The sequence below is a fragment of the Canis lupus genome, chromosome 3, assembly GCF_011100685.1.
Source record: "Canis lupus familiaris isolate Mischka breed German Shepherd chromosome 3, alternate assembly UU_Cfam_GSD_1.0, whole genome shotgun sequence".
NCBI lineage: Eukaryota > Metazoa > Chordata > Mammalia > Carnivora > Canidae > Canis > Canis lupus.
This window is the reverse complement of record NC_049224.1, coordinates 65,312,478-65,327,242: the sequence shown is the minus strand read 5'-3', so window position 1 is coordinate 65,327,242 and position 14,765 is coordinate 65,312,478. Positions and strand designations below refer to the sequence as shown.

Below are 14,765 nucleotides of genomic sequence, written 5' to 3'. Positions count from 1 at the left end.
AAAGATGGGCAGAGTGAAGTGAGGGAGAGAAGCAGATGATAACATGGGATACCACACCCAGTGGAAAGGAGAGGCAGCCCTGGTCCTCCTCCCCAACACTCCACGGAGAAGAGCACAGAGCAGGAGAGAAGCCCCTCCCCTCCTAGCAGGTGCCCCTGAGGGCTCACATTCCTTGGCCATCTCTGAGAGCTTCTCTGCTGGGCAGTCCTACATTTTCTGAATTTCCATGGAAGGAAAGACACCCTCCACTTTCCATGAGCACCAATATTTTATTTCGCATATATTCTGAAACAGAAGGGAAGCCTCTTAGCCTCTCTCCTATTTGCTGTCTTAGAGATTAGCTTGCTCAGATGTTGCAATCAAAACACATTTTTTAAGTAATGTGAAAAAAGTAATTCTCTAAAATATTATGAAATGGATTTTTTTAAATAAACAAGCAAACAGTTATCCTAGAATACCAAGAATATATTCATAGGCAATTAGCGTGGCCCTGAGAACTGAATCATGTAACCTTTTAAATATTACAAACTAAAAGACCCTTGGCTAAGTTCTTAAGCTATCTATAGAGATTTGATAACGGATCAAATCACATATCATAATGGCTCAGTGGCCTAATTTTTATGATTGAGTAGTGATTACAGATGAAATTAATTTAAGGGCTATCATATTTCAACTCTCTAGGAATAGAACTGCCATTTGGGAATTCGCTGCATAATTGCAAGTGTGAGATTAGGAAAGTTTCAAAATTACTGGCAGCTTTAAGAGGGTGAGAAAAATTGTCTTAAATGCATCTGTTTATGCCAGTGTTATCAAATCCCCAACTTCAGAGCCCAGCGTGCTTCACAAAAAGTTCTGAGATTCTCAAAATGAAAATGCATCAGTTGGTGACCCAACAGCCAAGCCATGAATGTCTGCTGCTTAAGAGCCAATGAGTGTCTGATCCTGAGCCAGGCATGTGGTGGAGAACTGGAAGTCCCAGGTGGGAGGAGTTCCCATAGCGCTGCCTCCGGGAGACTTAAATTCTGCTGGGAGATGAGGAGAGAGCTAGAGAGAAACAGTACTTGGCTTTGTACGGATGTCAGGGACCCTTGATAGAAACAGTATTGAGCATTGACTGTGGGGTTTGATTCCTTGCATGTTTTGAACCCTAAGCCTGAAGCAAGGCTTGAGAAAGGAATGCCAGGGTCATCCTAGGAAGCAGGAGATAAGGCCAGAGCTGGCACGAAAAGCCAGCAGGATAGGATGGGGCCCAGCCCTAGAAACAGGCAGAAGGAATTAATTAGAACAGCACTGCAACCTTGAAAGGAAGGACTAATCCAATCCCATCATGAGGGCTGGACCTGTGACAGTACAAAGGAGTTGAATCACGGCGGGCTCCAAGGGGAGGGGAAGACTTCTCGGGACATGGGAGTACAAGCGGGCCCAGAGTCCCTCCAGAAAGGTCCTAAAAATCCCCACTTTTGAGGTCTTTCCAAAACAAATGCTTGGCCTTTCAGAAGAATGAAGTTTGATTTAGAAAAAAAAATCGTTTGGGGGCACCTGGGTGGCTCAGTGGGTGAAGCGACTGAGTCAGTGTGATCTAAGGTCATGATCTCAGGGTCATGAGATTAAGCCCTGTGTCAGGGTTTACAAAGGGCATGGAGCTACTTAGGATTCCTTCTCTCCCTTTCCCAAAGAAAAAGAGAGAGAGAGAGGAAGAAAGAGAGAGAGAGAAAGAGAGAAAGAGAAAAAGGGGCACCTGGGGGGCTCAGTCAGTTAAGCATCTGCCTTCGGCTCAGGTCATGATCCTGGGGTCTTGGGATCAAGCCCCTCATTGTGCTCCCCTGCTTAGTGGGGGGTCTGCTTCTCCCTCTCCCTTGTGCATGCTCTCTCTCTCTCAAATAAATAAATAAAATCTTTTTTTTTAATTTTTATTTATTTTTGATAGTCACATAGAGAGAGAGAGAGAGTGAGAGAGAGAGAGAGAGGCAGAGACATAGGCAGAGGGAGAAGCAGGCTCCATGCACCGGGAGCCCGACGTGGGACTCGATCCCGGGTCTCCAGGATCGCGCCCTGGGCCAAAGGCAGGCGCTAAACCGCTGTGCCACCCAGGGATCCCCTAAATAAAATCTTTAAAAAAAAAAAAGAAAAAAGAAAGGAAGAAAGAAAGAAGAAAATAGTTTTGTGATGATTACCTTTATTTCTTTATCATTCACATCTGCATCAGTCATTCGTCTTCCTGACTTCCCAAATTGACAGCAATCACATGGTACTGCTGGGTGGCACTTATATTTTGTCGCATTATTATTTTTCCTTATGAGTCAATCCTGTCAATCTTTCATATTCCTAGTATGGGGACTGATAATAGGAAATCCACCTTTTGAACCTAGTTGGTGATGACTCAAGTTCATTCCTACATCCTCTCCTGATTTCTCCCTCTCATCCACAGAACTGTGTTATTGGAGTGGGAGAAACAATTGTATTTGGAGAAGTGTCTTAATTAGCCCTTGGCCAGCTCACTTTTGTGACTGCTACTGGTCCTTTGTGGACATTAGACAAAAACATAGTTTTTACACATATATCTTCCCTATGAACTCAATTGCATGATGCTGAGTCAGACTGTTGAAAACTGACCCCAAAAGCCGAGGTGAGCAGATACCAGGAAGCCCAACAGAGTGCAGAGCAGAGGAGCCTAGAATAGGTAAAAGGCCAGTGGATGCAGTGGGAGGATGGGTTGCAGGGGTCCAGGTGAGGTCACCTACATGTAAGAAGATGCAGGCTTGAATGGGACAGGGGCCTGTGAAAATGGCATAGGAAATAACACTTATTGCTTATCCAACCACAAGACCAAATTCTTCACATACACTGTCTGATGTTATCCTTAAAAAAAAAAAAAAACAAAAAAAAACAAAAAAAAACGCAGATACTTTTATTCTCCCAGTGACACTTCAGAGATACCGAGTAACCTTACAACATCAAGCAGGTCAAGACGCAGAGAATTCAAACCCAGTCCTGCCTGACTCTAAATTTCACTCTCATTTCACCATGTTAACTGGGTATAATGATAAAGAAGAGCAAAGCCTAAAACTTGACATATCTCCACACTTTGAGAGCAATTACTATGGGAGAAGTCTTAGAATACAACTTCAGGCATCACAGCACACTGAATTGTGTAGATATTTAGTAATGTCTTGTATAACAGTTCCTGAGCAATTGCAATATGCCAGGCACCATATTTTGTGTATAAACTCATTCTATGGGGTGCCTGGGTGGCTCAGTCAGTTAAGCTCTGCCTTCAGCTCAGGTCATGATCCTGGGGTCCTGGGATTGAGCCCTACATCGGGCTTCCTGCTCAGCAGGGAGTCTGCTTTTCCCTCTCCCTCTGACTGCTGCTCCCCCTGCTTGTGCTCTCTCTCTCTCTCTCCCTCTCTCTCTCTCTCTCTCTGCCAAATAAAATCTTTAAACAAAAAACAACAAAAGAAACCTCATTGCATCCTTACGGTAGTCCCATGGTAGCTGTATCATTGTCCCTGTTACACTAAAATGCTGAGAACTTAAGTACCTACCCTAACGTCCCACAGCCAGAAGGTAGCAGAACCAGCCCCCAGCCCACAGAACACGCTCTCATATCCACCTCATCATGCTGCACCCACTCATAGTCTGTACCTTAGATCCAACAGGCATCTTACTGCATAAACATCATGCAAAGATGAGGGAAAACAGGAAAATGACAGGAAGACCTCGTGACTGAGGTCCAGTGAGATGGTAGGAGAAAAAAGGAAGATGCCAAGAGAAGGCTCCTCTCCCAGAGGCTTGGCAGAGAAGGCAAGAAGGGAAATGGATCAGGGTTTTGTCAGGGATTGTGGTTTACTTTGGGTGTAGTTGATTTGAGCATGTTTGTTAGCTGTGAGAAAAGCAACCAGTACAGAAAAGATTGGTGACTTTGAAAATAAAAAGGAAAGCGGTGGGGAGAGGGACCAGACCCCACAGGGTATTGGGAGGGGTGGGGTCAAGACATGACGGGAGGTTCCTCTGGGTCAGGCATGATGTCACAGGGGATGGTGTAGAGGACAGGGCTGGGAGGGGGTCCACCTCAGGTGCCCTCCACCTTTTCAGCAAAGGAAGAGAATATGTGGGCACAAGACTCAGAAGGGTTTGATTCAATCCTGAGGGAAATGGGGACCATGAGATGAGAATGTCACGAGCAGCCAAGCTTAAAGAACAGCCACCTGTACTGGACCCAGCATTACCAGGTGCAAGACATGGAGTGTTCTGCTTTGTTCTCTTCTGTTTTAAAAGCAGAGAATCATGATTTAAAACCATGCAACATAAATTCTGCTTCACAGGGGAATATTGTTTTTTATCTCTCTTAATGTCCCTACATTTCTAAGGTTCTAAATACTGCTAGGAGGTCCACCTACCCCAGATGGTTGAGTTAAAGCAAACAATATTCCAAATAGAGTAGTAATAATTGCATAAATCACCCCAAGTTAGACAAATATATAAACAAAACAAAACAAAACAAAAACAGAAACAAACTCTTAAATACAGAGAACAAATTAGTGGTTGCCAGAGGGAGGAGGGTGAGGAAATAAAAAAATAGGTGGAGGGCATTAAGAGGTAAAATCTTCCAGTTATAAAAGAAGTAAGTCACAGAAATGAAAAATACAGCATAGTCAATAATACTAGAATAACGTTGCATGGTGACAGATAATGACTACACCTATTGTGGTGAGCATTGCACAATGTATAGAACCGTTGGAGCACTGTGTTGTACACCCACCTGAAACTAATATAGCATAGTATGTTAATCAAAGTTCAATAATAAATTTTTTTTAGATTTATTTATTTGAGAGAGAGAGAGAGAGAGAGCATGCACAAGCAAGGAGAGGGGCAGGGGGTGAGGGAGAGAGAGCATCTCAAGCAGAATCCATGCTCAGCGTGAAGCCCCACACAGGGTTCGATCTCAAGGCCATGAGATCATGACCTGAGCCAAAATCAAGAGTCAGATGTTTAACCGACTGAGTTACCCAGGCGCCCCAATAATAATTTTTTTTTACCAATAATCTCAAATTGGTAGCCATGGATCTAATTGCTATTCTGAATTTACTGCTGCAACAACAGAAACATTTTAGAACAGTTGAGTGTAAATCAATTATATTTCCTGTCTTGTTTCTCCACTAGCATTCCACCTTCAAACACACAGAGGAGCACCCTTCTTACTCAGAGCAGTGCTTCTCAAGCAGAGGTAATTTTGCAACCAGGGGATATGTGGCAGTGTCTGAAGACATTTTAATTCTAACAAATGGGGAGCTGGTACCTCTGCTAATGGGTTGAGGCCAGTGATGTGGCTAGGCATCCTACAGTGTACAGGACAGCGCACCACAATGGAGAATCGTCCGACCCAAAATGTCAAAAGTGCTGAGTTTGACAACCCCTGACTTAGAAAAGAAAACCAAAAACTAAATTTAATTATACAGAAAGCTGTTTACAAACCCCAAACCAAGATGCCCAATTTCTGATTTTTTTAAAACAGCGTTGCACCCTAGCTTTAAAAAGAATTGCTGTCACCTTGAAAGAGCAGGGTGAAAAGTGTGGGAAAATTCTGGATTTCTTTTTTACTTTGACAGATGGAATCCATTTTTCCGTATTAAAAAAAGTTGAGAAGTATCTTTTGAGACAGGAGTCTCAATTAACAAACCCTCCACTCCCCTTGAGTCATAACTTCCTCTGTCCTACAGACTCAGCCCCAAGAGTTCCCATTTAGTTCCTCTCCTGACATTAAACAGGAAGGTGTTTCCAGAGACTGGGAACGAGGACCCTTCCATTGACATCCACCAGAAATGCCCCTTCTACAATAACTGCATGTCTTATGGATCCTTACTAAGCACACCTATAGGGAATAAGAACCCAAACAGAAAAGCTTAGAAGTGGGGTGCCTGGATAGCTCAGTCAGTTAATTGTTTGGCTCAGGTCATGATCTCAGGGTCCTGTGATCAAGCCACATGTCTGGGCTCCCTGCTCAGTGGGAAGTCCGCTTCTCCCTCTCCCTTTGCCCCTTCCTCTCTGCTCATGCTCTGTCTCTCGTTTCTCTTAAATAAATAAATAAAATCTTTAAAAGAAAGAAAGAAAAGCTTAGAAGCAGCTCTTATGGTCCTTTCATAATGAAGTATTTGATGAATTATGAAAGTCCAACAAAGATGTTTTTGTAAAGCCGTTGGAGCCATGTAATTTAGAAATCTTATCTTATACAGCTGAGTAAGCAAACACTAAGTTTTTATGTTATAGAAAGAGACGCAAAGTATGTGAAAAATGTTTGGATTTGTTCTTATTTTTAAATATGCTTCACACACTTATTTAATTGCATTGAGTTTGGAGAATTTTGGAATTCTGAAGTAGTAGGAGGTAAGAGAGTCACGAGGTCAGGGACACAAGGTTTAATGAAATGTTAAATACAGCATTCATGTCAATTTCTGAAACATTTTACCCTCATAAATGGTATTTTCTGACTATTGGTATGCTTTCTATTCCCTTCACTTGAAGTGATATCAGGACTTCATTAACTCCTGATTTTTTAAAAGCACACTTTTAAGGCTTAATGTAGTTCATTTTTTTACCTCCTTGTCTTTGGGGACTCAGAAATATAGATGATTTCATTACAAATATGGAATATGCCATAAAATTCCTATAAACCCTCAGCAACTTAACGTCTTCTTTGAAAAAAATTAGTGTCTTGAGAAAACAGATCTTACAAATTTAATTTTTAAAAAAGAGATTCTTATTTCATAAAGTTTACTAAAATCAGTTGACCAGCAATATTTAACAAGATATTTGGGAAGTGTAATTATGTTTATGAAAGAGCTTTGTGAGCCACATAGTACTATAACAATGCAGGTACTTATTCTCAAATGTATGCCCAGAGGAAGAAGAATAAACATTTATTGAACTCATAAGGGAGGAAGACTTTTGATCCATGTCCCAAAGCTTTACCACTGCCTTCCTGCAGAGCTTTAAATAACATCTTCATTTTACAATGAAAGCAAAAATCGTGGAATGTTATGCCCAAGGTCATATGGCTACTAAGTGTCAATGTCAGGATTCAGATCTGCTGAACACAAGACTGCCCTGTCCTGTCCGCCACACTGCCCTCTGCAGGCTTCAAGAGGAGTTATAGGTAGGAAGGAAAATAAGACAATGAGGGGCACCTGGGTGGCCCAATCTGTTAAGCATCTGCCTTTGGCTCAGGTCATGATCCCAGGGTCCTGGGATCAAGACCCACATCGGGATCCTTGCTCAGTAGGGAGCTTCCTCCTCCCTCTCCCTCTACCTGCTGCTCCCCCTGTCTGTGCTGTCTCTTTGTGTCAAATAAATAAATAAAATCTCAAAAAAAAAAAAAAAGAGAGAACATCTGAGAGCCATACTACACCAGATCTACCAGCTGTTCAGAGAAGAAAACCATTCCATTCAGTGGATTTATCATTTAATGCCTCACTTCTAGGAGTGTCTGGCTGGCTTAAGCAGTCAGTGGAGCATGAGACTCTTGATCTCAGGGTCATGAGTTTGAGCCCTATGTTGGAAGTAGAGTTTACTTAGCAAAAATATAATAATAATAATAATAATAATAATAATAATAATAATAATGCCTTACTTCTATTCAGAGTTAGCATGCTCCCTTCTAAATACATTAATTCCCAAATGGCAGGTACTGGGCATTCAAAGGGAAATCAAACAAGACCCCTATCCTCAGGAATCCCCATGTCCAATGAGACAGATGATGCATAAATAAGGAATTTTGATAGAGTGGATAAGTATTTCTTTAGGGAGAGCATGGGATATAGTGATGGCACATACATGGGTATAGGACAGGTGCCTCACTTGGTGCCCAGTACACCTGGGCACCTTACAGTGAGTTAAAGCACCTGCACTGAAGTGAGCAGGCCACACCTGCCTTGCTGAGATAGCAACCCTCTTGAGAATTCTGAGCAACTAAGAAGTCTGAGACAGGAATAGCTCGTAGTCTTTCGATCACAGTTGCATATGCTGAGGTGATCCTTTAAGTTTTGGTTACAGACATTGGGGATTATTTTTTGCTTGTTTGTTTTTAAAGTAGGCTCCATGCCCAGCATAGAGCCCAACACAGGGCTTGAACCCATAACCCTGAGATCAAGACCTGAGATCAAGAGTCAGATGCTTAACCAACTGAGCCACCCAGGTGCCCCTAGACATTGTATTTATAGTATTTCCATGTTTTGTTGTTTATTTCATTCAGATTTTAAATATTCTTTCAATCCTTATTTCTCACCAGTTTGTCTAAACTAATTATATGTTCTGGATCATGCTATTACTTTAAAAGAATTCTTCATTCTTTGATTGCATTTCTGATTGTCCCTGGCCCATAAGGAAGACATAGCAAAAAAAAAAAAAAGTATGAGTTTCAAAATGAAATACTTGTGGATTCAAATCCCAGCTTTTTTCAAAGTGAAATAGTTGTGGATTCAAATCCCACCCCAAATGGGTGGCTGGGGGAGTTTCTCCTCTTGGATCCTCAAATCCATCATCGAGAATTTTTGGGTCTATTATCTTGCTTAGTCTTCACCAGAAACCATCCTTTATAGGAATATGTGAAAGATTAGACAAAATACCAGACCAAAGCCTGTACTGGGCTGCATATAAATGGATGTCTCAATTAAGACGTAGGCAAAAAATAAAAAATTTGAAAAAGAAAAGGAACTATATCATTTTCTCAGGCTAAAACTTCATGCTAGTGAGTCCATAATGTAACAGGTCAACCAAGGTCTTCGTTGCAAGACAAAATAATCTGCTCAATGTTCTTTAAGTTCTGTAAAGTTACAACCCACAGGCTCTGATGGGAGTTTGGGGCAAGCAATAAGTGGCACTCCTTTTTCCATTAGAGCTCTAACCAATAAAAATAAAGAGAAATTTAAAAATTTAAAAATTATAGAAAGGGATGGGTATTCCCTACAAATTAACAGAGGCTTGAGTAAACTTATCAGTCAGTCTCATTGTACAGAATATATTTTGATACTGATTCAAACAAGGTTTTATAGTAATTTTTTGGACCCTGAAGGAAATTTGAAACTTACTGATATTTAACATCATGAAGGAATTACTATGATAATAATATTATAACTGTGCTTTCTTATATCCTTATCTTTTAGAAATGCATATTGAAATATTTACAGATGAAGTGATGTCTGGGTTCCAAATATTGGTGGAGAGGGGAAAGCCTGAGAATAGAAAGGAAATCTGATTGGCCATAAGCTAATGGTATTTGAAGCCAGGTGAGGGGTTCATACTATATTATTCTTCTAGGATTATATATTTGACATTTTCCATAAAAGATAGTTTTTAATAGAGACAAAAATATTACCTATTTACTGAGAAAGATGGAGAATTTGATTTATTCATGGGCTTCCCACTGAGCCCTGAATTAGGTAGACTTGGCCCCTCAGCACAGGCAGGCCCTGACAATCACAGGTCTCTCGGTGCACACAGCCTGTTAGAATAGCTCACAGTGATACTGTCTAGGGTCCTGAGTTCAGTTGTTATGTCTTTGTCTTTGCCGCAGTAGCCCCACCAAGTTCAGTCAGCCATCTGTCAAATGCAAGCTGGTGGATACCAGGGAGATGATGAGGCCAGAATGGCAGCCTCGCACAAAATCATCCTCATCCTTGGAAAAGAATTCATATCATATACCCTGTAAGGGAGAATAGGGGGTGAGGAGGATCTGTAGGGTCATCTTTGTGCATTTCAGTTTGTAAGTGGAAAGTATTAATCAGTGGGGGGGGGCTCTATTGCACAAGAAGAAAATATGAAGATTTAATTAGTAAAAATGAAAGGAGCATTTTAGAAAAATGTGTACCAGCCAGAGACCTCTTGGAGGGAAAGAATAAAACACAGGAAAGAAGCCAGCAGAACTGTGGAATATTTTACTATCTTCTTGCCACAAAAGTGAAATGATCCAAGGATGCAAGAGAAATTTGATCCAATGAAGCAAAGAGTCCTATTGAAGCTGCATTGTATATTCATAATCTGTGGTTGCCTTGGCAATGGATCCTTCATTTCATAGTGACAGCATTATAATGAGACATGCCACAGTAATTAGAGCTACAGTTAGCCTAGTTGGCTCCTTCTTAGGAGAAGGTCCGTGAAGGAACTTGTAGGGTTTCAGCAGCTGACAAATTAAATGAGCTCTTGAAGGAAAGAATTTGAAAGATTTACTAAATAGTAGATTTGAACCTGATACTCTAGAGTACTTCTAGGTATAATACTTTTCCTCTTGACTTTGCAGTTGATGTAAATAATAAATCATCTAGTGGCATGCCCATTTTATCTCACCCATTCCACCTGATGGCATTTCTTTCTGAAATAACATGAACCAGGAAAAAAGAGGAAGCCCATTCTCCAGATAACCTGTGTATCGATTTGAAATGGAAAAACTGGTGTGGTAGCCTGCTACTTTGCTTAATCTCTCTATCCCAGGAGAGTAGACAAGAAGACAGGATGTCAACAGCTTAGCCACAAATTGGGTGTAATTTAGTCTCCATGGGAACCATAATAACACAACTCAACTTTTCCACTCTGAGCTAGACAGTGATCAACATAGATAAATGGATTAAATATCCAGGAGTGAGCACACTCTTGCTATTTTTATTTGACTGTTTTTCTTCCTCAATTTCAGGTATATGAAACAGTTGGACACAGTGGTACGACTTTGCTAGCAGAAGTGTTTCTGCCTATTCCTGAAACTACCGTTGTCACTGGAAGGGCTCCTATTGAAGAAGTGGAATTTAGCAGTAACCAGCATGTAACACTGGACCACGAAGGAGTTGGAAGTGGTACAAAAAGCTAATTATTATTAGTGGCTCATAATTTTACTGTCAGTTTTGAACATAGCTTTTTTTTTTTTTTCATTTTCAAACAACCAGGTAATTCTAAAATTGCTTTCAGAAATTCAAATTAAAATGATTTATATAATTTTTTGCAAAGTCATTTTTATATATTGTTCATGGCCAGTAAATTCATATAACTAGGCAAGTATAAAGCAGTTTGAGAATTCGAATAAAGACCTTTAAAATGCCTTGACACCTTAATTTTTCTTCTAAGAATCTTTTCTAAGAAAATAATTTGAAATGAGTACAAAGCTTTGTGCATAAAAAATGTACATCATGATATTCATAGGGCTGAAAATTGTGAAAAATCTTAAATAATTATAATAGGGAGGTTATTAATTAATATTCTCTCTCTTATCCCCTATAATTGTGATTAGATATATGATGGCCCTTCTTTGTCCACCATGTTTCTTAATCTCTGTAATATACTTGCTATCTTTTTCTTTCACTACTGTATTCTTTTTTTTTTTTTAAAGATTTTATTAATTTATTCATGAGAGAGAGAGAGAGAAAGAGAGAGAGAGAGAGAGAGGGAGAGAGGCAGAGACACAGGCAGAGGGAGAAGCAGGCTCCATGCAGGGAGCCCGACGTGGGACTCGATCCCAGGTCTCCAGGCTCACGCCCCAGGCTGAAGGCGGCACTAAACCCCTGAGCCACCGGGGCTGCCCTCACTACTGTATTCTATAAAACTTCGTTAAATCTGTCTTCCAAGTCATGAATTCAGTCTTTGATTGCGTCTAATCATCAAAATTCATCATTGAGGCTTTTCTTTAATTATTTTATTTTTCACCTCTAGGAATTCTATTTATTTCATTTTCAATCTGCTTGGTCAGTTCTGATAACATTTGTCCTTTCTTCCAACTCTCGATCATTTCATTTCTTTTATCCATTCATATTTCATTTATTGTTAAAAAGACATTATGCATATTTTTAATGTTCTGTACTTGATTATTTTAATATATATCTGTTTATTGGTCCGGTTCTGTTCCCTCATATTCATAGTGGCTTGTTTCTACATGTCTAGTGATTTTTTTATTGTGAGCTCGTATCTGGAAATGTATCTGCAAGAATTCTTTAAGGTTCAAATCCATTCACCAACTGAAAGGTCTGGAGACCTAGGCTTCAGTTCTGACTTTCACATTGATATGCTGTAGGTTTCTAGTAATTATATAATCTATAGGACTCTAATAATTATGTAATCTATTGAATATCATCTGAATCTAAAGATTCCTTTAATTCCTTTAGTGTCTTTTAGGGTGATTTTGAAGATTAAAGCATACGTTCAATTTGAAAGAAAGATCTTTGAAAAATAAAAAGACATTATAACAGCCTAATAGTGGTACTGTTTTGTGCTATGGATATGAACTGGAACTCCAGGGCATGCAGTGGCTATATTTAGTGCTTGAAATCCTTTCTTCCTTTAGTTGATTAAACAAACAGTCCTGAGACTTTTTATCATTAATTTCCAACCAGTAGAGGCCAAATAAGTAAGTGAGACTTACTGTTGTCACAGTAGTTTAATAACAGTAGCTAAGGCTTGTCAAGTAGCCACTGTCTTCCAGGCACTAAGTGCTCTGCAAGTATGACCTCACTTGGGCGTGCTTCCACCCTCAGCCACTTGGACTTGTTCCTTCTGCCAAAAATGCTTTCTCCCCACATATCTGCATGTCTCACTTCCTCATTTTCTTCAGGCCTTTATCCATGAGTCCCTTCTCATGGAGGCTCCTCTGCCACCACATCCCCCCAAAGCACACATATTCCATCTACATTCCCTAATTTATGGTTTCTCTTTCACATTTATCACTCTCTAACGGACCACACATTCCTCTTATTTCTCTTCCTTATTTCCTGTCTCCTTGGCTGGAACTTAAACTTGAGAACAGGGATTCTCATCAGTTTTGCTCCTTTACTGGTATCTGCAGTCTAGAATAGTGCCTGGTAGGAAGGAGGAGCTCCAACATGCATCTGTTGAATGAGTGAATCAATGAATGTCTTCATAGTAATCTTTTCGAGGAGGTACTATTATTACCCCTACTTTACACATAAAGAAATGAAGGCTTGGAGAAGTTAATCAATCCGTTTATGGTCACACAGCTGTTAAGTGGCAGAACCAGAATATGCACACAGATGATCCCACTGCAAAGTGTCTCATTCATTATATGGTCTACACTCTGCTGTCAGAGACAGAACTAAGAGGCCAATTCTGAGCATCATTGCCTGAAGAAGTTCAGTGATGCTAACCTGAATTATGTGTTGCATCCTGCCAGCCCTTTCCACTCTGTTCCATTTGTCTACTGTCTGCCTTCTTACCAGAACTGGGCTTACTCCCTTTTTCTAAACAACATCTGTGTAATCTGGTGTTTCTCTAGGAGTGCCCTTCTCATTTGAAGCTGACGGTAGTAATCAATTGATTCTAATGACATCGGGGAAAGTCTCCAACAGTGTGGCATGGGCCATTGGAGAAAATGGGATACCTTTAATTCCTCCACTGTCACAGCAGAACATCGGATTTAGAAGGTAATGTGTGTCTATAACAATCCTATGAGTAATGTCAGCATTTGTATTAATGATATGGGAGGAAGAAGCTTGCAATATCACATTCCTTCCTTTTATTCTCATGTGCCAGTATTTCCAGGGCTTTTTTAATTTTCTTGAGGTAAGAATTAAATATATGAATAGCCTAATAAGTATTAGATGTTTAGCAGTGTCAGAAACAGCAAAAAGCATTTTGCCTTATTTCATCTCTCCAGTAACTCTGTGAAGGATTCCTGTCCCCACTTTATAGCCAGGGGAAGCGCACAGCACACGGTTGTGTATATGTGGTCCTCCACGTGAATGATGACAGTGGTAGAACCTTCTGGTTATTATAGGTCCCTTCTATCAGATTTGTTCCTTGATTGTTAGCCCCTTTGGTTCCTTTCCAGACCAGAAGAAAGGCACTCTGGGTCTCAGCAGGTCCCCCCAGGCGGGTCCCACCTCCTCGTGGTTGGTGCGTGTCCCAGCAGCCTGCACTATGGGAGCCAGGTGCCAGGGCTCAAGTCTTGCTTTGGTCCTGCCCCAACAGATGTGTCCTGAGTTGATCTCATGTCTTTTTGATGATGGCCATCCTAGCAGGTGTCAAGTGATACATCACTGTAGTTTTGATTTGCCTTTCCCTGATGGTGAGTGATGTGGAGCACATTTTCACATCCCTGCTGGCCATCTGTATGTCTTCTTTGGAGAAACGTCTACTGTGGTCCTCTGCCCATTTTTTAATTAGATTATTTGTTTTTTTGCTATTGAGTTGTGAGTTCCTTGTGTATTTTAAACATCAACTCTTTATCAGACATGTGGTTTGCAAGTATTTTCTTCCCCAATTCACTCTTCTCTATTATCTCTATGACATACTTAGTAGCAGTCATCAAGTAAAGGAAACTGGCAAAATTCCTTCCTTATGATCAGATTTTCTCCCATAGATAAGAAGAGCCTCTTTAAGCAATGCTGTCCCTGGGATTTTGGGGCTTGAGTCAAACTGCCCTGTGAAAGTGTCTATCTCATGGCATTAACTTTTCTTCCAGTGCTTTGAAGAGGGCAGATGCCATCTCGTCTATTGGTACGTCAGGACTGACAGACTTGAAAAAATTGGCCAAATGGGCAGCAGAGTCCAAGCTCGACCCAAACGACCCCAACAATGCCCCCTTGATGCAGCTAATCTCGGTAATGTGGCAGGAGAACCATGTACACACTCCCATTTCTTGACTTGGTGCGATAATAATAGAAATGGCTCAGACCTTTACACACATTTTCTTTCACACAGTGTTCTCCAGTGTGATAGCGTTTTAGAACATGAGTGGGCTGTTGAATGACAGGTTGACAGTCCAGTTCTGCATCGGC

The 14,765-nt window shown here is 40.7% G+C and overlaps 1 protein-coding gene across 5 annotated transcripts in view; it reads left to right on the top strand.

Annotated features, from left to right (window-relative positions):
* The window catches only part of CC2D2A (coiled-coil and C2 domain containing 2A), a 136,520-nt gene that overhangs the window by 71,728 nt on the left and 50,027 nt on the right, over window positions 1–14,765 (top strand). For all 5 annotated transcript variants that reach the window (XM_038533339.1, XM_038533337.1, XM_038533335.1 and 2 more), the window contains 3 exons: window positions 10,682–10,838; window positions 13,262–13,409; window positions 14,450–14,588. In XM_038533339.1, the coding sequence (XP_038389267.1) occupies window positions 10,682–10,838; window positions 13,262–13,409; window positions 14,450–14,588 (444 nt within the window). The remainder of the gene's footprint in view (window positions 1–10,681; window positions 10,839–13,261; window positions 13,410–14,449; window positions 14,589–14,765) is intronic.